The sequence below is a fragment of the Carcharodon carcharias genome, chromosome 7, assembly GCF_017639515.1.
Source record: "Carcharodon carcharias isolate sCarCar2 chromosome 7, sCarCar2.pri, whole genome shotgun sequence".
Classification (NCBI taxonomy): Eukaryota; Metazoa; Chordata; class Chondrichthyes; order Lamniformes; family Lamnidae; genus Carcharodon; species Carcharodon carcharias.
Window position 1 is genome coordinate 45613755 of NC_054473.1, and position 24984 is coordinate 45638738.

Consider the following 24984-nt stretch of genomic DNA (forward strand, 5'->3'; position numbering starts at 1 on the left):
AGCAGGGGACACATAGAATAGGTTGGGTGCCCACACCCCACCACCTTCCCACCCTTCCCCAAGCTCACCCCCTTAATATGGGGGGGCGGATGGGCGCCAAAATCAGCATCTGCCTGCCATATTTAAATAGATAATCAACAGAAAATTAGGCTTGTTACCAAGCCAACTGACCCTGATAATATGTTGCCCATACCAAAAAATGTTTGGCATGGGGAGTGGGCAGCCCAATTTTTAAAATAAATTCTTAAAAGGGCAGGAAGGAAGGTCGGGGGGGGGTTATCTTCAAGGACTGCCCTTTGCTGATCGGAAAACGACTCCCCTAAGATAGAACCCCCCTTTCTTCCTACCCGTTCACAGCCTTAAACCTGTCATCACCCCCAATTCATTTAATCAATTCATGCTGGTTTTCCTTAACCGATACCTGTCCAAATGGAAGTTTATTTTGTCCCTGATAATGGTTTCCAAACACTTTCAACCACTGCTGTTAGGCTGACTGGCCAGTAGTATCCTAGTTTATCCCTCTGCCCCCTTCTTGAATAGTGGTATAACATTAGAACTCCTCCATCCTCTGGCACTGGTCCTGAATCTGATGAGGATTGAAAGATTGTGGCCAATGCTTCTGGTATTTTTATCTTTCCTTCCATTAGTAACCTAGAATGCATTCCATTTGGATCATGTGACATACCAACTTTCGGTAATGCTAATGTTTTTAGTACATCTTCTCTATTGCTATCCTCTCCATAACTTCCCTCTCAATAATGTCCATTTCATTAGTGAAGACAGATGTGGAGTTCTTATTTAATTCCATAGCCTATGACTCTACACAAATGTTCAGATTTAAATAATTCAGTTTCCTAACTTTGCCAAAGTTGAACTCAGAACCTCTGTTGCTAATTCATTGAGATAACAACTATACCTACACAAAATTAGAACCTTGCTGGTTATATTGGCTCAGTTTCAGATTGGGGGGCTAGTTTACTAAGTCATGAAAGGAAAATTAGAGAAATTTTGTCAATGTAAGTTTGTACTTCCTTTATTCTTATTCACACTTTTACTGGGCTGATAATACACTGGCATATTAATATAGGTTGCTAAATGCTATAAAGTACAAAACAATTTGTTCAACTGTGCAATATGCAACCAGAAGGATAGGGGGTCATTTTCAGCAGACTTTCCCTGCATCCAAAGTGAAAATTACCCCCATGGTTTCTAATTCATGTATCTGTATACATCACATGACATAACTGCTAAATGCAGTTTTAAAACTTAGTCAGGCAATCTAAATGTGAAATATTTAAAGGACCACCCCAGGCTCTAATAGACTTTTTCATTTTTAAGTTTCTGATCAGAGCTTAAGTACTTTACCTTCAAAACTCATGATCTTCTCATTTTATTATTTTAATTTGTTTACTGGAACCCTCATCTCTCTTTTTCCACTAAATTATTCCCATATTGTACCTCACAGAACTAAATTAAATTTTAATTGGCATGTCTCCACCCAAACTTTCCAACCATATGAATTTGTGTTCTGATTACACCAACTAAACAAATGAAACACTGTATAATTGTCGAGTTATGCTCCCACTCATGGCAAACATAGGTTTTGATTGCCTTTGTTTTAGCACACAGTTTTCAGTCTAGGCATTGGAGTTTCTGCACTGGGACACCAAGATCTTACACACTGAGAAACAGAAAGGTGGGGAAAGCAATCCTATAAATGGATGTTTACTTATTTCAAGTAAACATTTTGGATAATGTGGAAACAACCAAAACTTAATCAACAAAATTATTATAGCAAATTGAAAAACATTTTCTAATTCTACAACCTGGAAGTTTCCTTTAAGTTGAATGCTGATAGTTAATTTAATTTTGCATCAAGAATTTCAGTTTGAAGATGCTATGCTTGTTCACATAAAAAGTTGATATCTTGGCACTGACTGCAGGAAATTTAGTCACCATGTGTAAATCTTCATCCATCAGCATCCAAACCAAAAATATATCAAAGGAGGTGCCCTTACTTTACAGGTTCCCATGATTCTCGGTCAAAGCCCCTGTGAATCGACTGTGCAATTGATGACTCCATCAAGTCGACATATCTAACCACAAGAGGAGCGAAGACATCTTGAAGGTGTTTGTGGAATTTTCCATTTAATAGATTATCTAAAATTGAGAATTAATAAACAGTTTTATTAAGTTGCATTATTAGGAACATAGAAGATTAGGAACCAGAGTAGTCCATTCTATTCTTCATGCCTGTTCCATCTTTGAATTAGATCATAGCTATCTGTACCTCAACTCTATTTTCCTCCTTTTGTTTCATATGTCTTTAAACCTTTAACTTACTGAAAATCTTTTTTATTCTTGAAAGTTCCAATGTCCAGGACCTAGACCTTTTGGCGATGAGTTCCAAATTTCTATTACCTCTTATGTGAAAAAGTGCTTTTTAATTTTGCTCCTGAATGACTTAACTCTAATTTTACATTTGTGTCCCCTTGTTCTTGATGCCCCAGGAGGGGAAATAGTTTTTCCACATTTACTCTAGTAAAGTTTTTAAAACATTTTAAGCACCTTATCTTCTAAATTGAAGGGAATTCCGGCCAAGTTTATAAACACTGTCCTTATTAGTTAACCCTCTTAAGCCCTCATATCATTCTGGTGAATCTGTGATACATCCTCTACAAGGGCAGTTTGATAACAACATTGGGTAGTACTCTCTGAAGAACCTGAATGGTAGACAGGATATATTTTAAAAACAGTTTACAATTATCAGCTGTTTATCATAGTCACCATGGAAAAAAAAGTTTTCAGTACCTGGTTTCAAGGAATGAAGACAGCAGTACATCTGCAACACGTGCCTGAACTGAGAAGCCAAAGACTAGCCTGAAATTTTCCTCAAGCCTTGTCTAAATGAACGTGAACTGCTGCTGCCTGTTGTACCACCACAGGTAGTGTGTCCTTCTGTGGAAACAAATTCCGGCAGCAGCCTCCAGTAAGTGCCAAGGAGGGATGGAGGGGGAGTGAAATACAGTGGGAAGGGAGCCGAATGTGGCCAACAGCAGTCATGAGTTCTGTGCAGCTCCGGGGAAGAGTGATAATTTTTTTGGACTTACTTTTTAGGTGGTGGCCAAATGCTAGACCTTTTCGCTGTGAGGAAAACCTGAGTGGGGAAGGCTCCGTGCCTGCTAACTTAGTAGGCCAATTCTCAAGAGGGTCTTAAAATCAAGCATTAGTCTATTCATTAGCGTATGCAAAGGGCCTAATCCATGTTTTGGGTGGCTGACTGAAGAATAGTCTGATTCAATATTGCACAATGTTAGTCTCCAAAAATTGGCCTAGATTGTGCCTGCCTTATGCCTCTACAGGTCCAATTTCTAGGCCTTGACTCCAGCATGTACTTTATTGATCCTTCCACACATTCTCAAACCCCGTTACGTGGTCTTCTCTGGCTAAATATAAACTGATCAAGATTTGTTGTAATATAGATGTTAAGAATGGATCAAGAAAATAATAGTAAAACAGTTTTTAAAACATTTTATTAAAATGTGATACATACAATCACTCCGCAGGAAATCATTGAGCAGCTGAAATAATGGGAAGCTGTCCCAGGTGTCCGGGGCTTGTGTCTCCAAAGCAGCGTCCATGTCTACAGCAAACAGTGATAGGAAGGTCTCTGCATGTTCAACCATCAAATCTGACCACCAAGCAAAGGCCTTCGAAGGACAAAGCCAGAGGAAAAAATGAGAATGGATACAAATAATACCTTTTAACCACTTCATTAAGCTCTGTAGTAATCTGGATTGAGTCTAATTCTATAGGGTAGGTATTCATATTATGGAATCAAAGGAGTTATTGTAAAGAAACAAGCATCCTGATATGAGGCTTCAATAACAGTCGTCTTCTAAATCTCTTTCTCAATCCAATTCATTCCGATGGAGAAGTAGGGTCTGTATTCCCAAACTTTATACAGTATAGGACATTACAATCATTTGCAGTCTGAGCAACATATACAGGTAGAATAATCCAAATACAGTAAATGTTTGATTTTTTTTGTTGTTCTCTTAACAATAACTCACTGAAGTCATGCCATTTACCAACTTACTACAAGACAATGCTTCTTTAGTTATTTTGGCTATTTTTAGTTTGCACTCCAGATATTCATGCAGCTAAGACTTGTGCATGCTTTCCAGCCTTTAAGGCAGGCTTCCAATGAGTTTTGGGGACTTACATTCACATTCTAGGTGACTGAGATGTGAATGTGCTGAAAAATGCATGCATGTTTGTTGTGTATCTGTTGCTGGCTAGTAACATGCAACATGAGCAGTGCCAGCAATGGAACTTTATACAATAATGCTGTGGCAACATAATGCCAGTCTCATGTAACATAGATTCTTCTGTATATGTTCTTGTGGCCTAATAAGGCATTAACAACAACATTTTTAATAACTGATCATATATATGACATTATATTTGAAATTCTGATTGAATTTTTTTTAAAAAGTCCTTGGAATTAACGTTCTGCTCATGTTTTGTAATCTTCTGAGGTTGCTCATGCTGGATTCCAGCTGGGATGACAAGTGAGCACCTTGCACATTTCAATGGTTTCTGGTAATGTCTCTCTAAGGCCAAGGAGTAGAGGGCTCTAAATCACAACCTGAATTAAACCCTAACAAGTCTCTTCCTATCCTGTCAGCTTGACAGCTCACCTCTGCTCCTTGCTGTTGGCCAAGACCTACCTAAGATTGGTGCTTAGTATTTTAGTAGAACTCAAGTGGAAATGTCAGCCAAGACTGTGAGTCAAACCTAGGTCTCCCAATCTGTGGTTTGGTAAAAAAAAAAATAACTGATAGATGGCACCGTGGGGCCATTATCTAGCTAGAATAAACTAAATGGCCTAGAATTTCCTGGAGTGAGGCATCATGCAGCATCATGTTTGTTATGATTCCTCATTCCTCAGTTTGAAAAAAAATTTGTGTTGCAAATTGTTGGAAGTGCAAGCTGATAATGGTCATTGGGCCATCTGGAACAAACAGGAGCAAGAGTATATTTCCTTAAGCATTGAGATTTAAAGATTTTGGGCCAGTAGAATTGCCTTGGATGTGACTACAATAACTAAATATAACCGGTCACCTACATTTAATAACAGCAATTGTCAAGATACTCCATTATCAAGTGTCATGACATTTTAAAAAGGCTATTTTACATTTTAAGTTTGCCCAATCTTGTTTCATAAACAAACCTGATTTTAGATCCGTCTCTATTTTGCCCTAAATGTTAATCAAATCCATACATGAACCTTGCTATAGACATTTCTTTTACGCTATCTGACACGCAGAAATGGTTAGCAGTTTTTCTCTTTATATAGTTAGTAGTGGTTTTGCCGGTCCTGATATATTCAAATTTGGTTAGCTGCAATTTTTTGTTTGCCCAAAAGACATAGTAGAATTCAACTGTGCTCACAGGTGGGCCGATTTATTTTGTCCACTTGGACTTAAAGTCTAACTGACCTTGCTGAAAGCTGGAAGAAAATAGCTGTGACTCTTACTGAAAATATTTTTTCATATGTATTTAATGGTGTAATTTACATTGCAAATTTTGTGACAATATTACGTGATTCCTACTTCACAATGATGTTAAACTAAGTGTTAATCTGGAGTCCGGGCTGAGGTTGACCAGCAATGAAGCAATGAACTCATGGAGGATAGTCTAAGATTACTTCAGTTTAACACCACATTGGAAGTGGACAGGAAATCCAGTGCAGTGTCTGATGAGGTTTGCAAAAGGCTAATGGGCCTATTGGATGTTTTAGCCGCACAAATTGATTCAGTAGCGTCTGTATTTTTGACTGCATGCGCCGTTTCACAACCAAAACAGTATGCACACTTCTGGGATGGGCTGCACTGGATACTGTTTTGGGGTGTTGGTAGCACTAGAGCTAGAAGCACATGTCAAAAGTATGCAGAGTAGGCAGATTATGATGTAGTCAGCTTGTAATGCTGATTTGACAGCAGCAGTGCCAGTTTTGACCTGAAGGTTCAGTTAATGCCTCTCTTAACCTCACATAGCTGAGCATAAGCTCAGCAGGAAGAAGGATCCCATTAGGGCTTCACTCTCAGGTTAGTCGCTGATTGATTTCTACTGGCTGTTGCTGAGGTACCAGCAGTGTTTGGTACTTGTACTGTCATTTACAGAGGTCTACGGGGAGCAGTGTGCATGTGGTGAGCACTTTGGTTCTGACTTCAAGGATTGCAGCCAGACATGATTGTTGTATTTCCATCCCCCTTGGCCTACTGCATGACAGGTAGAATAAGCAGAAGTGGCACAGAGGAGGACAAGCTGTTCGAAGAGGGAGGAAGAGGAAGATGGGAAGAAGACTCTCAGCAGGAGGCCATATTCTCTTAGGATCTTCAGAGAGCAACTCTCTTTCCTCAGCCTCAGCAAGGAACAGTCTGTGTGCCTTCTCTGTTTCACTAAGGAGGTTCTCACTGAAATCTGTCACCTATTGCAGTCAAATCTGCAGCTCAGAGCCAGATGCTGATGGTAATGCCAATGGCTATGAAGATGACCAAAGCCCTGAACATCTTTTGTGCAGGCTCCAACCTGACTGTTTTTAAATGAGGTGACTGACGCACTGTATACAAAGAGTGGAACAGATTGTCTTCTCTCCAGAGAGAAGAGGCAGAGCATGTCAGGACAACAGGCTTACCCATGGTGCAGGTTGCCAGTGACTATACCACAAGTTGTTTTGGGGTCACCGCATCAGAGAGGCATTTCAATCACAAAGGGTTCAACTCCCTCAACAAACAGCTGGCATGTGACCATACTCAGCAAAACAAGCAGGTCAATGTTTGCTATTCTGGCTGCAATCATAATGCCTTTATTCTGCATCAGTCCACAGTGTCATCAGCATTTCAGTCACCAAGGGGGACCAGAGGATGGCTACTGGGCAACAAGGGCTATCCGATGCTCACCCGGCTCAAGACTCCATGCACAACTGCACACAAATGTGGGCATCATGTAAATAATGACAGTCATGTTGCCATGCCAAATACCATCAAGCAGACCACTGAAGTACTTAAGCAATGCTTTTGCTGCCTGGATTGCTCTGGATGAACCCAACATTATAGAATATGTGTCATGACTCATGGTGATCTGCTGCATCCTGCACAACTTCACTATCAATGAGAGCATGGCCCTTGTCACCAGGTATATGAAGAGCAGTTGAGGAGGATGAGGAAGAGGAGGAGGAGGAGGAAAAGGGAGAGGAGCAGGATGAAGAGGAAAAGGCAATTAATGCATCTGTTTTCTGGTTGATCTGTCTGTGATTGGCTCATCCGGTTGCAGTATCAGTGAACAGAATCTCAATTACCCATTCAATAACAGTTCCACACCTTACCATGCCCATATAACTGACCATCACGGCATCCTCTTGGTTACAATGCTGAAATGAAAATCAACACGACACAAACATTCCAAACCAATATTACCAAACAAACCATCCAATGTTCAAAACAAAAGTCAACTAATGACTCTTGTGCATTCCTTTTGTGTTTGTTTTCTGTGTGCCTTTGCCTGGCATAGTGCTCCTACACAGTGCTGCAGCAGTGGCTGCTGGATAGCTGGTGAAGGGTTGTTGACTTGCAGTGGGCGAAGAATGCAGATAGCCTTGCATGACACCCTTGAGCAGCTCTGGTTTTAGAAGGCCTGACTTCGCACTGCATCATCTCGACATAGCTGGAAGACCGGCAGCCGCAAGGGCACTGGTGCTTAGGGGCACAAATATTATCATCCTGAGAGAGTGCAGCAGGTTTGGGCTCCCCTGGGGGAGCTGGTATCCACAGACATGATGGCAGAAGTCTGAACGCGCATTGCAGCAAGCTGAGCTGGCACGATGTTAGTCTGTGCTTCCACTGCAGTACTCAGACTTTGTATAGTTTCTGTTTCTCCTGCAATAACAGCTGACACATTAGCCATCAGATGTTGCATCATCGTTGGGTCCACATATGTTTGTATGGATGTGGCCACCAATTCCACACTAGAACGGATGGGCTCCAGGCTCTGTGCAAGGTTAATACCAGACTCTTCAATCCTCCTTAACAGTGACCACAGGCTTTCTGGCAGGCCTGCCAGTGTACCAAGCATTTCTGTGTGATTGCCCATCAACCTTTCTCTATGCTCTTCACGATCAAAGTCATCATGTGAGTCCTCTGCAAGCTGGCACCTGCATTATAATTTCCCATTGTTCTGGCTGCAGGCCACTCATGATTGCTGTCTCACCACATACAGATCCCACCTCCAAGTTTCCCACTAAAGTGTGCACAAGTATCTGTGCTAGTAGCTGCACGTGTCATAGTGAGTCACAGTGATTTTTCATCGTCAGACTGTTCTTCCTCTATCACTTCTTGCTCCTGCACCACTGCCTTGCTAGGTTGTAGTTCTGAAAGCAACATGGCACAAAGGTAGGGCTCCGGTGAGGTGAATGAGGGAAGCATGAGATATATCTTTAAATCATCTGCAGCTTGTAAATGAGAAGAGATTATGGGATGAGGGGGCAAGTGGGAGGTAAAAAGGAGGATGATGTATGAGCATTCCATCACCTTCTATGGTTTCAGTCATAGCTGCTTCAGTGATGGCAAGCATAGTACCCTCCACTGGAGTAACGAAATGCAGTATTGCCTATCCCTTCAGTTAGCTGCTGCTGCCTGCAGTTGTGTGCCACCTTGTCCAGCAAGAGAGAGGGAAGTATGTCATTGTGTGTCTTGCAATGTGTTTGGGTGATGTGCCTGTCATGGTTGAGTTACTGGCAGTTTGTGCAAGCTGTAAGATATGGGTGTGGGCTTGCAGCAATACTGTGTGTGGTCTGAGTCATCATTGATAGGCATTGTTGTTAGGTGAATATTGGAGGTGTATTGCATAGAATGCTGTGTGAGGCTGGTGGTGCAATTGGTAGGAGATGGCATTTGAAGATGCATTCACTGGCTTTGACCATTCATGTGAGGACACTGAACTTCTTTCAGCACTGCATCCAGGTTCTCAGGGCTACATTCCTGGAATTCACCTGCACAGCCATCGGTTTCCATTGCCTTCTCAGAGTATGGCTGGAAGGGCTTCTGGCCCCCTGTGAATAGAGGACCTCTCTTCTCCTGTCAACCTCCTGCATTGAGGCATCTGGTGCTGCACAAAGAATGTTGGAGAACGCTCTATGTCATGTTGTGCTATCCCTGTGCCTTTCCCAGGTCAAACTGACTTCCAGCATGATTTTCAACACCTGCTCCAGCCAAAATGCACCTCCCCTTTAAGAGATGCAGGTAGCGATAGTTGGCTTGGACTTATATTATATTAGCCTCTCATGAATTCAGGCCGCCTGGATGATCCAGCTGGATGACTGAGGAAGAGTTTGGATGAGGATGGTGTCATTGACTGAGTTAAAAGCTGCAAACAAGTCGAGAAGGACGAGGACAGATACTTTATCTTTGTCACAAAGGATGGCAATTGTGAGTTTGATAAAAGCCATTTCTGTGCTGTGGAAAGGGTTCAAACATAGAGCTGCAGGAAAGGTGGATGCAGATTTGGGAGGTGACAACACATCCAAGGACTTTGGAGAGGAGTGTGAAATTGGAAATATGGCAGTAATTTGAAAGGATAGCAGGGTCAAGGTGCATTTATTGAGGAAGGAGGTGATGACAGCTGATTTGAAAGGGAGAGCAGTCGCACATGAGGAGAGAGAATCAGCGAGAATGTCAGCAAACATGGGGTCCAGGAAGGGTGTTGGTTTGTCCAAGGAAGCTGGAGGTGGGTTTCATGTACAGGATGAGCCCAGAGATGCCGTGAGGGGAGAAAACCTCACTCAAGAAAATGCTGATACCTTCTTCTAATAGAAATGACTAAAGGTACTGAAAAGCTATCTTTGTATTGAGATAATAAATTCATTTATTCCATTCCAGTCAGGAATTCATTGTATCCTTCAGCGCACTTTTAAAAAAGTAAGTTTTAGCTTTTGTTCCACAAATTTTGTTGCTCATGTCATTTTAATAATCAAAGTTTTAAAAGTGAAATATTTTGGAAGCACGAATATAATTAGACCTGCAAATGATGCCTGGAAATTAAAATGTTGCAGCTAACCAGGGACACGTAGATAGAATAGAAGCATGTATTTATTTTACCTTTTATATATTCTAGTCTCTCTTCTATTCTCTAGGCCTCCCCAAGGTTATGTAGTGAGGGTGGACAGGTGGTATATTCCCAGCCCTTTGCCAATGCACTTTGTATAATATCTAGTGACTTATCCTCCGATCTTAGTTCCCTCTCTCCCTCCCTGTGGGGGAGCTCCTGAGCTCTGCTTGGTGCCTTCCTCTGACAGCACAGCCAATACTAGAAACTCAGCAGGTGGGCATTTGCAGTTACAAACCTGCATCCTACTACTTTGTGACAGTATGTCCAAACAGTAGCTCTGTGTATCATCTACAAGAGCTTTATGCTCCCAGGAATCCTAAAGATACGAAAAGCTACAATAGATCTTTGAGTTACAGCCTTTGAAGCTCCTGACACTCAGATATAATGGGTACCTTGGGAGAAGGAAAAGGTCAAATCTCATGTTATTTCAACAACGTGTACACTATTTCTACACTACATATAGCCCTGAGTTTCAAAATTGTGATTCCAATATTTAAAATATTTCCTTTTTTGACTCAGAATATTGCTAAAATAGACTAGGCAGTATTTATTGCCCATTCCTAGTTACCTCAAAAGACATTAAAGTCAACCACCTAGTATGGGGCTGGAGTCACATGTAGACCAGAATAACTGGGGTAGCAGGTTATCTTCCCTTAAAGACATTTAAAAAAGTTGGGTTTTTGACAGTTACATTTACATTTACATTTACAGTTACATTGGTGGTTATTTTCTGGTGCTAGCCTATAAACTACTAGATTTGTTGGCTGCAATTTCATACTTTTTTATTGTAAATAATGCTAACATAAAGCTGAAGGATAGAATGAATTTACTATGGATGTGTGACTGTTTCAAGTGCTTAGGTTGAGGGTAAAACTAAATAAATCATCAGGGAAGATTCCATAAGTGTTTTAGGTTGCGCACGTGCTATTTATCTCTCCACCTAACATTCAAAGGAATCTTCCCCAAGTGAGAAGTAAACAATTTGAGATAAAAAGAATATTATGGATGCTGGAAATCTTGAAATGAAAACAGAAAATACTGAAAATGCTCAGCAGGCCAGGCAGCATCTGTGGATAGGGAAACAGTGTTAACGTTTCAGCTCAATGACCTTTCATCAGACCACTGATTGAGATCTTGGGCTCCCAGATAAATGACTTCATCACTGCTGAATTTCACAAACTGGGGAATCATTTAGAAGTGTGGTAGCAGTGGAATTTGCCTACATCAGAAATGCCGTGTGGATTGATTGCACGCAGGTCTTGGGAGGCTTTGCCTAGATTTTGTGCAGTTCACTGCCTGAATATTCTAAACAATTAACCTATTACAAGTTCCACAGTAAATTCAGCTGTAGCATGGGTCTTATTGTATCTGTAATTTGTTGCTTTGTGATCATTTCTGGTTGTGGTCAGTAGCTGAGCTACGAAACCAGCTTGAGTCTCCTAAGATTTATCTATTCAATCACTCAGACTGTCAAATAATGCAAGCCCCCTTGCCTGCTCCAAAGTGAAAGTATCGCAGTAGCTCTTCATATGCCATGCAATATCCTGAAGGATGATACTTTGGAATTAGCAAGTGTCTGTACATTCATAAAGTGGAGATTCTTTCTGTTAATGTATACAATGGAGTTGATGGCTACATATCTTCTAAATAAAATACCAGGAGCTCTTGGCAAGTCTGTCAGGTGGTAAACAGGTCTTTCAAGTTGGTGTCTCCAACTCACTGGGAAATTAATAAAGGTGCTTCGCTTTGGTAAACAGTCACTCATTTCATAGAGAAATTAACTGCATTCTGGCATATGTTGCCTGCAGAGTTTGGAAGAATTCTGTGGCATAGTTTAATGTTGTAGTGACCATTGCAGCTCCAATTTCTTGACCACATCTGTAGAACAGCATGCAGCAGGTGACCTTGCTTGGTAACTTGTAAAGAAGAAATGCCAAAGGCAAGTGGCCCCTCACATTCCCTGGTAGGATTGGTGTAGTTTGTTGTTTAATTTTGACCTGGAGACTGTCCATTTAAATCTAGTTACAGTCCATAAACCAGATGTACCAGAACCTTGCATCAAAGTTTCTGAGTACTGGGCTGAATTTGAACAGCACATAAGGGTTGGAATCGGATGTAGTTTGGTCCATAGTTTTGTGCCAATGGCTGTCCTGTGGATTTGGTGCATGATTTCGACTCAGAGACATTTTTAGAGAGATAGAGTGGGGTCAGAACAGCTATCCACCTGCAAACAATGTGTGGCCAATTGATGTAAATTAGGGCAAATTATGGGGCCTGTTAGAGCCTCATTTCCAAGCTGAATGGGTTTTCCAGTCAACAATGTGGGCAAGAGGCATCGGCCTGGACCACAGGCTGGCAACCATGGTGGGATCACTTCGGGAAAGGTGGGCTTGGGCTTCATCCCATGAGGGACCCCGACTTGCAACAGTCTTGGCTGCCGGGCTACAGTTGCTGCCACAGTCATCCTGTGGAGAGGTTCTCCTCTATGATTACAGCCAGCCAGTTGTGGCATTTTTAAATATGCAAAATGCTGATCTTTGCTTCAGAGGGCGCCCCCATATTGAAGTCCCCCCACACCCCACCTCTCTCATTCTCTCTCTCTGTTATGAATCTGCAGCTTTTACCTTGGTTGGTGGAGCTGCTGACATGTTAGCAATGGAGGGCCTCCCATTGACCTGCCAGCTTAATTGGGAGATGGGCCATTGATTGGCCTGGCCTTTAAAAAATACAGGTGTGTGTCTGGAACCCAGACTTGGTCCTCACTTCAGGTTCCCTATCCTGGGCTGAAAACCCCAACCCCTAATGTTTCAAGGGAGCAACTAATCTGATATAGAAAAACTAAGGCTGTCTGATTCATTCAATTCCATGGAATATAGTTACTTTGACTGTAGTCAATGGTCATTCAAATCTAAGAAGTCCTAGTAACTAGTCTGTAATTTTCAGTATAGTCTAAACCAGTATTAATTCATGCAGTGGTAATAATACCAGAAGCACTATGCATATACAAAGCGTTCTATAAAAGAATAGTTTAGCATTAAATTGCAGACTTTTACTATTTTTTCAAAGGATCGATATAGAAAGAATTCTATTATAAATATTATCATTGTTTGCTACTCATTTGTTTATATTTCATAAAATAAAGCATTTTATAACTTGGACCTACATGAGGTCTGAAAATATGATCTGCTATTACTTAATCAAAGATGATAGAGCTCCCCAATGCAGGTGTCAGGTAAGTCCAGCAACTTCAAACAAAATTGTTCACTCTGCATTATACTGCAGCACATTAACAAAAACAATACCTATTGATCAAGGCTAGAATAGGTGACCCAGAAGACATAGAAATATGAGTCTCACAAATGGGAATAATCATCGAAAATACATCTTATCGAAAAGATAGGCAGGTTGGCAGAGGGGGTGGGGTTGCTTTGTTAGTAAGAAATGAAATTAAATTGATAGCAAGAAATGATGTAGGGTCAGATGATGTAGAATCTGTGTGGGTAGAGTTGAAGAACCGCAAAGGCAAGAAAACCATAATGGGAGTTAAGTACAGGCCTCCGAACAGTAGTCAGGATGTGGGGCACTAGACACAATAGGAGATAGAAAATGTGTGAAAGAAAGGCAAGGTTACAGTGATCATGGGGGATTTCAATATGCAGGTAGACGGGGAAAATCAGGTTGGTAGTGGATCCCAAGAAAATGAATTTGTAGAATGTCTATGAGATAGCTTTTTGGAGCAGCTTGTGGTGGAGCCCACTAGGGAACAGGCAATTCTATATTTAGTGATGTGTAATGAGGAAGATTTGATAAGGGAGCTTAAAGTGAAGGAACCCTTAGGAGGAAGTGACCATAATATGATAGAATTTACCCTGCAATTTGAGAGGAAAAAGCTGGAATCAGATGTAACGGTATTACAGTTGAATAAAGGCAACTGCAAAGGCATGAGGGAGGAGTTGCCCAGAATTGACTGGGAGATGAACCTAGCAGGAAAGACAGTGGAACAGCAATGGCAGAGTTTCTGGGAGTAATTGAGGAGACACAGCAAAAATGCATCCCTAGGAAGAAGAAGCATACCAAAGGGAGGACGAGGCAACCATGGCTGACAAGGGAAGTTAGGGACAGCATAAAAGCTAAACAGAAAGCATACAATACGGTGAAGAGCAGTGGGAAACCAGAGGATTGGGAAGCCTACAAAGACCAACAGAGAACTAAAAAAGAAATGAGGGAGAAGATTAAATATGAGGGCAAACTAGCCAGTAATATAAAAGAAGATTGCAAGAGTTTTTTTTAGATATATAAAAGGAAGAGAGAGGCAAAAGTGGAGATTGGGCCGCTGGAAAATGACGCTAGAGAAGTAGTAGTGGGGAACAAAGAAATGGCGGAGGAACTGAATAGGTACTTTGTGTCAGTCTTCACGGTGGAAGACACAAGTGATATCCCCAAAATTAAAGAGAGTCGGGGGGCAGAGGTGAGTATGGTGGCCATTACCAAGGAGAAGGTGCTAGGAAAACTGAAAGGTCTGAAGGTGGATAAATCACCTGGGCCAGATGGATTACAACCCAGAGTTCTGAAGGAGATAGCTGAAGAGATAGTGGAGGCGTTAGTGGTGATCTTTCAGGAATCACTGGAGTCAGGGAAGGTGTCAGAGGACTGGAAAATCGCTAATGTAACCCCCCTGTTTAAGAAGGGAGTGAGGCAAAAGATGGGAAATTACAGGCCGATTAGCCTGACCTCGGTCGTTGGTAAGATTTTAGAGTCCATTATTAAGGATGAGATTTCAGAATACTTGGAAGTGCATGGTAAAGTCGGGCAAAGTCAGCATGGTTTCTTCAAGGGGAAGTCATGCCTGACAAATCTGTTAGAATTCTTTGAGGAGGTAATGAGTAGGTTAGACAAAGGAGTGCCAATGGATGTTATCTACGTGGACTTCCAGAAGGCCTTTGACAAGGTGCCGCACAGGAGCCTGCTCAGTAAGATAAGAGCCCATGGTGTTAGATGCAAGGTACTAGCATGGATGGAAGATTGGCTGTCAGGCAGGAGGCAGAGAGTGAGGATAAGGGGGTCCTTCTCAGGATGGCGGCCGGTGACTAGTGGAGTTCCGCAGGGGTCAGTGTTGGGACCACAACTTTTCACTTTATACATTAATGATCTAGATGAAGGAACTGAGGGCATCCTGGCTAGGTTTACAGATGATACAAAGATAGGTGGAGGGACAGGTAGTATTGAGGAGGCGGAGAGGCTGTAGAAGGACTTGGACAGGTTAGGAGAATGGGCAAAGAAGTGGCAGATGGAATACAATGTGAGCAAGTATGAGGTTTTGCACTATGGTAGGAAGAATAGAGGCATGGACAATTTTCTAAATGGGGAGAGAATTCAGAAATCTGATGTGCAAAGGGACTTGGGAGTCCTGGTCCAGGATTCTCTTAAGGTTAACTTGTAGGTTGAATCGGTAATTAGGAAGGCAAATGCAATGTTGGCATTTATTTCGAGGGGTGTGCTGCTGAGGCTTTATAAGGCTCTGGGCAGACCACATTTAGAATATTGTGAGCAATTTTGGGCCCCGTATTTCAGGAAGGATGTGCTGGCCCTGGAGAGGGTCCAGAGGAGGTTCACGAGAATGACCCCAGGAATGAAAGGCTTAACATATGAGGAACGTTTGAGGACTCTGGGTCTATACTCGATGGAGTTTAGAAGGATGAGGGGGGATCTGATTGAAACTTACAGAATACTGAAAGGCCTGGATAGAGTGGACGTGGGGAAGATGTTTCCATTAGTAGGAGAGACTAGGACCCGAGGGCACAGCCGCAGAGTAAAGGGAAGACCTTTTAGAACAGAGATGAGGAGAAACTTCTTTAGCCAGAGAGTGGTGAATCTATGGAATTCATTGCCACAGAAGGCTGTGGAGGCCAGGTCATTGAGTATATTTAAGACCGAGATAGAAAGGTTCTTGATTGGTAAGGGGATCAAAGGTTACAGGGAGAAGGCGGGAGAATGGGGTTGAGAAACTTATCAGCCATGATTGAATGGCGGAGCAGACTCGATGGGCCGACTGGCCTAATTTCTGCTCCGGTGTCTTATGGTCTTATGGTCTAATAATCTAAAATATAGAGGCCAGAAAATCTCAAATAAGGAGAATAGAACAGGCTAAAAACACACGCCCTATAAACATAGGGGGGAGCTTTCTCCCCATCGGTGGGTGGGTTGTGCGGGAGTGGGTGCAGAACTGAAAATCTAAATGACATGCGGTGACGTCAGGACGCACACCCGACATAACCGCGCGTCATTTTACTCAGCCCCGTCCCCCCTCGCCGAGCTGAAGATTCTGTCCATAAGTCCTCAGGTAATGACAGGTGAGAACAAATTCCCTGAAGTGCATTTGTTTCTGAAGATGAAGCCCTGGATTCTCCTCTTTGGCATGAAGTTCTGGTTGGGTGGGATTTTCTCCCACCCCTCCAATTTCATTTCAACTCCGGTTCCTTTCCTTAGGTTTGGGATGATTAGATGCATGGCAAGATCATAAGGAATAGGAGCAGGAGTAGGCCATTCGGTCCATCATGCCTGCTCTGCCATTCAATAAGATCATGGCTGATTTGACTGTGACCTTAACTCTTGTTTTCCTGCCTGTCCCCCATAACCCTTGACTCCCTCGTCAATTAAAAATCTGTCTAACTCAGCCTTGAGTATAACAGCTCCCTGGAGTAGAGAATTCCAAAGACTGATTACCCTCTGAGAGAAGATATTCTTCCTAGTCTCTGTTTTAAATGGGAGACCTCTTATTTTTAAACTATGTCTTCTAATTCTGTATTCCACCTTAACAGGAAATGTCCCTTTAGTATGTACCCTGTCAAGCCCTCTCGGAATCTGATATGTTTCAATAAGATCATTTCTCATTATTTTGAACTCCAATGAATACAAGCTTATCCTGCTCAACTTTTCCTCATAAGATAATCATTCCAGACATCAGCCTGGTGATCCTTCTTTGAACTTCTTCCAATGTAATTATATCCTTCCTAAAGTAAGGTAACCAAAACTGTACACAATACATTAGGTGTGGTCTCACTAATGCCCTGTACAGCAGTAGCAAGATTTCCCTACATCTATACTCAATCTCCCTTGCAATAAAGGCTAACATTCCATTTGCCTTCCCAATTACTTGCTGTACCTGCACGCTAACTTCTTGTGATTCATGTACAAGGACACCCAGATCCTTCTGTACTGTAGCATTCTTCAACCTCTCTACATTTAAATGGCATTCAGTCTTTCTATTCTTACTATCAAAGTGGACAACTTCACATTAACCCACACTATACTCCATCTGCCATTTTTTGCCCACTCACTCAACTTATCTATATTCCTTTACAGATTCTTTGTACCTTCCTCATATCTTGGCTTTCCTACCTATCTTTATATGATCAGTAAATTTGCTGCAACGAAGTCATTAATATAGATCATAAATAATTGATGTTGCAGCACTAAACCATGCGGCACTCCGCTAGTTACAGTTTGCCAACGTGAAAATGGCCCATTTAACCCGACACTTTGTTTCCTTTACCCATGCAATTATATCATCCCCAGCACCATGAGCTCTTTATCTTCTGTGTTTTTCTGGATCAATACATTGAGGATCAACGAGAGAACAGACCATCCTCAACTGGGTATTGTGTAATGAGAAAGGAATAGTTGGCAATCTAGTTGTGCGAGGCCCCTTGGGGATGAGCAACCATTAAATGATAGAATTCTTCATCAAGATGGAGAGTGATGTAGTTGATTCTGAGACTTGGGTCCTGAATCTTAATAAAGGAAACTACGATGGTATGAGTCGCGAGTTGGCTATGATGGATTGGGAAACGTTACTTAAAGAGATGACGGTGGATAGGCAATGGCAAACGTTCAAAGAGCACATGGGTGAACTGCAACAATTGTTTATTCCTATCTGGCGCAAAAGTAAAACAGGAAAGGTGGCCAAACCATGGCTTATAAGGGAAATTAGAGGTAGTATTAGATGCAAGGATGAGGCATACAAATTGGCCAGAAAAAACAACAGGCCTGTGGATTGGGAGCAGAATTCAGGTTTAGAATTCAGGAAAGGAGGACCAAGGGATTGATTAAGAAGGGGAAAACAGATCACAAGAGTAAGCTTGCAGGGAACATAAAAACTGACTGTAAAAGTTTCTATAAGTATGTGAAGAGAAAAAGTTTGGTGAAGACAAATGTCGGTCCCTTACAGTCAGAAACAGGAATTTATAATGGGGAACAACAAAATGGCTGACCAACTACATACATACTTTGGTTCTGTCTTCACAAAGGAGGACGGTTATAACATAGCAGAAATGTTGGGGAACACAGGGTTTAGTGAGAGGGAGGAACTGAAAGAAATCAGTATTAGTAGGGAAATGGTATTGGGGAAATTGATGGAATTGAGGCCGATAAATCCCTGAGGCCTAATAATCTACATCCCAAAGTACTTAAGGAAGTGGCCCTAGAAATAGTGGATGCGTTGGTGGTCATCTTCCAAGATTCTATAGACTCTGAAACAGTTCCTACAGATTGGAGGGTAGCTAATGTAACCCCACTATTTAAAAAGGGAGGCAGAAAGAAAACAGGGAATTATAGGCCAGTCAGCCTGACGTCAGTGGTGGGGAAAATTCTAGAATCCATTATAAAAGATTTAATAGCTGAGTATGTGAAAAAAAGTGGCAGAATCGGACAGAGTCAGTATGGATTTATGAAAGGGAAATCATGCTTGACAAATCTACTGGAATTTTTCAAGGATGTAACAGTAGAGTTGATGAGGCGGAGCCAGTGGATGTGGTTTATTTGGACTTTCAGAAGGGTTTCGACAAAGTTCCACATAAGAGATTGGGGGTAGTGTATTGAGACTGATAGAAAACTGGTTGGCAGACAGGAAACCAAGAGTAGGAATAAACAGATCTTTTTCCGAATGGCAGGCAGTGACTAGTGGGGTACCGCAGGGATCGGTGCTGGGACCCCAGTTATTCACAATATATATTAATGATTTAAATGAGGGAATTAAATAATCTCCAGATTTGCAGATGACACAAAACTGGGTGGGAGGGTGAGCTGTGAGGAGGATGCAGAGATGCTTCAGTGTGATTTGGATAAGCTGAGTGAGTGGGCAAATGCATGGCAGATGCGGTATAATGTGGATAAAAGTGAGGTTATCCATTTTGGTAGCAAAAACAGGAAGGCAGATTATTATCTGAATGGCTATAAATTGAGAGAGGGGAATATGCAAAGAGACCTGGGTGTCCTTGTACACCAGTCGCTGAAGGTAAGCATGCAGGTGCAACAGGCGGTAAAGAAGGCAAATGGTATGTTGGCCTTCATAGCCAGAGGATTCGAGTACAGGAACAGGGATGTCTTGCTGCAATTGTACAGGGCCTTGGTGAGACCACACCGGGAATATTGTGTGCAGTTTTGGTCCCCTTATCCAAGGAAGGATTTACTTGCTATAGAGGGAGTGCAGCGAAGGTTTACCCAACTGATTCCTGGGATGGCGGGACTGACATATGAGGGGAGATTGAGTCGATTAGGATTATATTCGCTGGAGTTCAGAAGAATGAGGGGGATCCCACAGAAACCTATAAAATTCTAACAGGACTAGACATGGTAAATGCAGGAAGGATGTTCCCAATGGTGGGGGAGTCCAGAACCAGGTCACAGTCTGAGGATATGTGGTAGACCATTTAGGACTGAGATGAGGAAAAATTTCTTCATCCACAGAGTGGTTAGCCTGTGGAATTCGTTACCACAGAAATTAGTTGAGACCAAAACATTGTATGCTTTCAAGAAGGAGTTAAATATAGCTCTTGGGGCGAAAGGGATCAAGGAGTATGGGGAGAAAGCAGGAGCAGGCTATTGAGTTGGATAATCAGCTATGATCATAATGAATGGCGGAGCAGGCTTGAGGGGCCGAATAGCCTACTCCTGCTCCTAGTTTCTATGCTTCTGCAGTAACCTTTTATGTGACACCTTATCAAATGCCTTTTGGAAATCCAAACACACCATATCTATTGCTTCCCCTTTATCCATCCTGCTTGTTACATCCTCAAAGATCTTTAATAAATTTGTCAAACATGATTTCCCTTTCACAAAACCATTTTGACTCTGCCTGGAGATATTATGATTTTCTAAATGTCCTGCTACAGACTCTTTAATAATGAATTCCAGCATTTTCACAATGACAGATATTAGACTAGCTGGCCTATAGTTTCCTGCGAAACGTCAACTGTATCTCTCTCCGCAGATGCTGTCAGACCTGCTGAATTTTTCCAGGAATTTTTGTTTTTGTTATAGTTTCCTGCGGTCTGTCTCCCTCCATTCTTGAAAAGTGGTGTAACACATGTGGTTTTCCAATTCGCGGGGACCTTTCCAGAATCTAGTGAATTTTGGAAGATTATAATCATTGCATCCTCTATCTCTGCAGCCACTTCCTTTAAACCCCTAAGATACAGGCCATCAGATCCAGGAGACTTATCAACCTTTAGTCCAATTAGTTTTCTTAGTATTTTTTCTCTAGTTATCGTGATTGTTTTAAGTTCTTCCCTCCCTTTTGCCTCTTGATTTCCTACTATTCTCATGATGCTTTTTGTGTCTTCTACTGTGAAGATGGATACAAAATACTTGTTAAAAATCTCTGCCATTTCCTTGCCTCGCATTATTAATTCCTCAGTCTTACCCTCTAAGGGACCAATGTTTACTTTAGCAACTCTCTTCCTTGTCATATACTTCAGAAGATTTTACTGTCTGTTTTTATATTTCTTGCTAGTTTTCTCTCATATTCCAATTTCTCCCTCTCTATTTTTCAAGTCATTCTTTGCTGGTTTCTAAAATTTTTCCACAGCACTTTGCCATGGCATTCATGCCACCAAACAGGCAGTCCAATAATATAAAGAGAAAAATCCCTATGGTTGTTACAGAAATGTCCAAAAGATTGGAACTGGTGTTCCTTGAGGGCCTTTGCCACAACTGCAACCAATTAGCAGACAAGCGTTGGGGGTGGAATGAAGGGAGAGGATACTGCTACCAGGCCCCTTCTCTCTCTATGGAGTGACATCATAGTGCTGTTACTGGTACTGATCAGGCCCACCACTACCTCCTTCTCTCTGGTGGGTCCAGGGTCCACCATTGTATAGCTCTGAAAATGCTCCATTAGGGGTGTTTTTTATTGACTGTTTGCGATTTTGAAACAATCATGGACAGACCTTGGTGTGAAAAATCATTTGGTGAATTGGATTGTCACAGCAACAGTCAGTAGAGTGCGGTTCCTACTTGATCAACTGGTGAGAGGAGAGCCTCACCCAGCTATAAGCATTTTGGAAAATTACCTTATGTGTATTGACGCCACATGTGGTGCAGTGCTTTTTAATATGAATTACATATATTTTATCACAAAATTTATTTACTTTTATCTTGGTTTTAATGCAACAATTACCATAGCATTATGTTCCTTTAAATATTTTCTTCCCTTTCCCTCCTCTCTTTTGATGGTATTAATTTGTTTTGAAGTACAGTTCTATATCTACTGGCAGTCTTCACTACCACCCTAATGGCCAATCTTCATTACTAAATGTCGATTCTTCATTAGTAAGCCTACATAATGAATGATAGTGGGCTATTTTTCTATGGAGTGGAATCATAGCTTATTGCATTCACATAAAGTTCCTATGTGGAGTACTTTAATAGAGGCACTAACCTGTCCATATGTTAATCAGACTGCCTACTTTCAAGGCAGTTTTTCAATTCATGTACCTCTATCCAAATCACAGTTTTTTCAGTAAACTACATAATCTTGCAACAACATGGTGGAATGCATGACTCATCATCCATAGTCACATTGGTAGAAACAGCAAAAACATAGTTAAAAAAACTTTTTTTGTAAACTGAGTGCTGACTCACATCATAATTACTCTATACTTGAAAAATTATATTTAACATAATCAGTTGCACATGAACTGATGCATCATTCTGCATTATAAACCAAAACTGGGACTCAAAGTTATCAAATCTATACAGGCTAATATAGTAGATTCAGGGAAGTTTCCAAAAGTGAAGAATGGTGTTAGGATGCAATTCCAGTGCTTGATATAGCTTCCACTAATACATGCAGAGGCTGTTTGGCCAGCCCAAGCAACTATTTTCGTTATTCATTGCAAATAGCAGTTTTACAAGCACTGTGTCGGCAGTTGGTAGTAGACTATTTGGAAAAAGAGTAGGAGCAGGGAAGACCCAGGTAAAATCCCATTAGGAAAGATGGTATCTTTAGGACATGCACGAGACATATGGGGAGGTGACTCATTTCATTCAGATTAGTCACATACCTCTTTTCCCTGTAGTAATCCAATATTGATTGAACAGTAGGGAGGAAATTTGAATATGCAAATCAAGCATTAGTTGGGACTGGTGCATTAATTTTGTACCATATAATAAAGGCACTATGGATTCAATACTCCAGTTTCACACTTTTTTCTATAGGTTAACATGTACACACTAACAATATAAAATTAAATGTAATCCAAAAAAGTAGAAATAAACAGCAAAAAGTAGTCACATTGGAAAATGAAGCAACATTCAGAAATATTTAAAACTAAAGACACTGTTAGCAATGGTATAACAAATGTTTGGTGTTATAACTATGAAGAAGGAGGCCATTTTGTGGAATTTACTTATCTCAGTAATTTTTTGAAAAATATAATCAAATTAATTTCAGAGATGAAACAAAAGCTTTAACAGATGGAAACATTACAGACATGCTAGAAATCCTTGAGGGCAAATATACCTTTTACAAGTTTCAGTGTGGCGTAATTAAATCTGCTTACTTCTGCAAAAATTAACTGGTATGCACAGAAGCTATGAATTCATACATATACTCACACACAGTGTGAGTAAAAGGCAATATATTCCATTACCATGTACATCAGTCTGATAAAGTGGGGGATTTTATAGAAACAAACAACATATTTCAGTTTTGAATGCTACCCCATTGTTAAACTACTTAGCATTTAATATCATTGCTTTCATTATGCACACAGGCAAATTATCTAATGATATAGAAATTATTGTGCGCTCTTAACAGGGAAGTCAAGCTTGAAGGGAACATGTATTGACAACAGAGCTACAACATCATAGCCCTGACTTAACAGTACATAATCCATTTAAGCGTTACAGCCATCCAATCTTGAAATTGCCACTCAATTGTGTTGAGCAACCAAGGCAATTGGGATTTAACTTTGTCCTACTCAGACATTATTTCAGAATTTATCTTTGAATAAAATATTACAGGTCAACGTTAAACGTCTTGAGAAATGTTAAAGCAACACTGGGATACTGGAAGAGGATCAGGAGTCTGGGGCTTGGCAACAGCTTAGAATAGTTAAACCCAGCACCAATACATACAGCAGTTCTATTTGTTGTAGTCCACTATGCTATTTTTAGAGAACTTAAATAATGTACTTTTTATTGAGGCTTCTTTATCAATATTCCAGCACTTAAAATCTTAAAAGCTAGCCATGCTGAAAAGACCACGGAGGGAAGGAATGCCAAGGAATTTCATAGAGCTTTATCTTCTCAGAAGTTGTACCATGGTGATTCACCTGCCTTGGGAGATTAAACAAGCTGGATAGTATCCACATGCAAATTGTACAACATCTGCTGGAAGGAATGGAATTTGTACAGTCAATGATCACACCTAGTTTAGATCCAGGTTCTTTGATATAAACCATCTTATTATTGAAGAGCTTCCAAGATATAAGATTTCATCTGGCCATTATTTTGTAGCAACACAAATATAGCAGAAAGAAGTTTGTTATTTTGAGCAAGATTGTAAAAGTATTCTAAAATAATAACTTTATGATTTCACTGGAAATACCACTCAAGAGGACATGCTCGATTTATAATGTTGCCACCACAACAACTAGAAGAAAACTATCACCCCAGTAAATAAAGATATACAAAATGATTGGGGTGAGTAACATCAAGGGATTATCAAACTGATTTTTCTCATTAGGAACCAACTTCCCTAAAATGGCTTCAAACCATAACATATAGTCTATGGTCGAGTAGGTGCAACACTCACCTCTGCATGGTGCTCTTCATTTTGCTGTAGCACCTCAATAACCAGTTCTGCAAGACGAATTGTATCTTCCAGTTTTTTGATGGGAGTGACTAATTGTGCTACATTTTCTGTGGTGAATAGTATTAAAAATGAGTAACATCATACAAACTACATTTTTCTCAAGTCACACGCCCTCTTTTAAGAAAGCAATTTCTAAATTTTTGTACTTTCATATTTTAAGTACTTAACCTAATACATACTTAAAAAAAGCATTTTATTTTTTAAAAAATAGATAATATATACTATATCGTTTATTCCAGTACAATGCTCCAGCTAGGATTCTATCCAGATTCAAACTCATGTTCTGATTTTAAAAATTCCGATAAACCTATGAAAATGTAAATATGCTTTAGGACATTAATGTGGGGGAAACAATCCAATTTCTTGTAAATTGTTAAATTTTCGCTTGGATCCAGTGATATTTTTGGGAGTTTGAATGGTGAGCTTCATGAAAAATTCCTCAACGGATTCAAAAGAACCTTAGGTAAAAAGGCACCATTTGAAACAGAGCTAGAACACCAAAGGAAAGATCTAATTGGAACACTGTTAGCTGCCAAAAAAATATTACTGTACAACACTGTTTACTTAAAGAACTTAAAGTCATCATGCAATATATTATGCAGCAACACTGTTAGTTTGTGCTGACATCTATATTTGTGAATGTTGTGTGCACCAAATGC

The 24984-nt window shown here is 40.8% G+C and overlaps 1 protein-coding gene across 2 annotated transcripts in view; it reads right to left on the reverse strand.

The window, feature by feature from the left end:
* Positions 1–24984, reverse strand: part of cadpsa (Ca2+-dependent activator protein for secretion a) — a 563574-nt gene that overhangs the window by 117587 nt on the left and 421003 nt on the right. For both annotated transcript variants that reach the window (XM_041192084.1, XM_041192085.1), the window contains 3 exons: positions 24266–24372; positions 3554–3710; positions 2019–2160 (listed from right to left, as the gene is read on the reverse strand). In XM_041192084.1, the coding sequence (XP_041048018.1) occupies positions 2019–2160; positions 3554–3710; positions 24266–24372 (406 nt within the window). The remainder of the gene's footprint in view (positions 1–2018; positions 2161–3553; positions 3711–24265; positions 24373–24984) is intronic.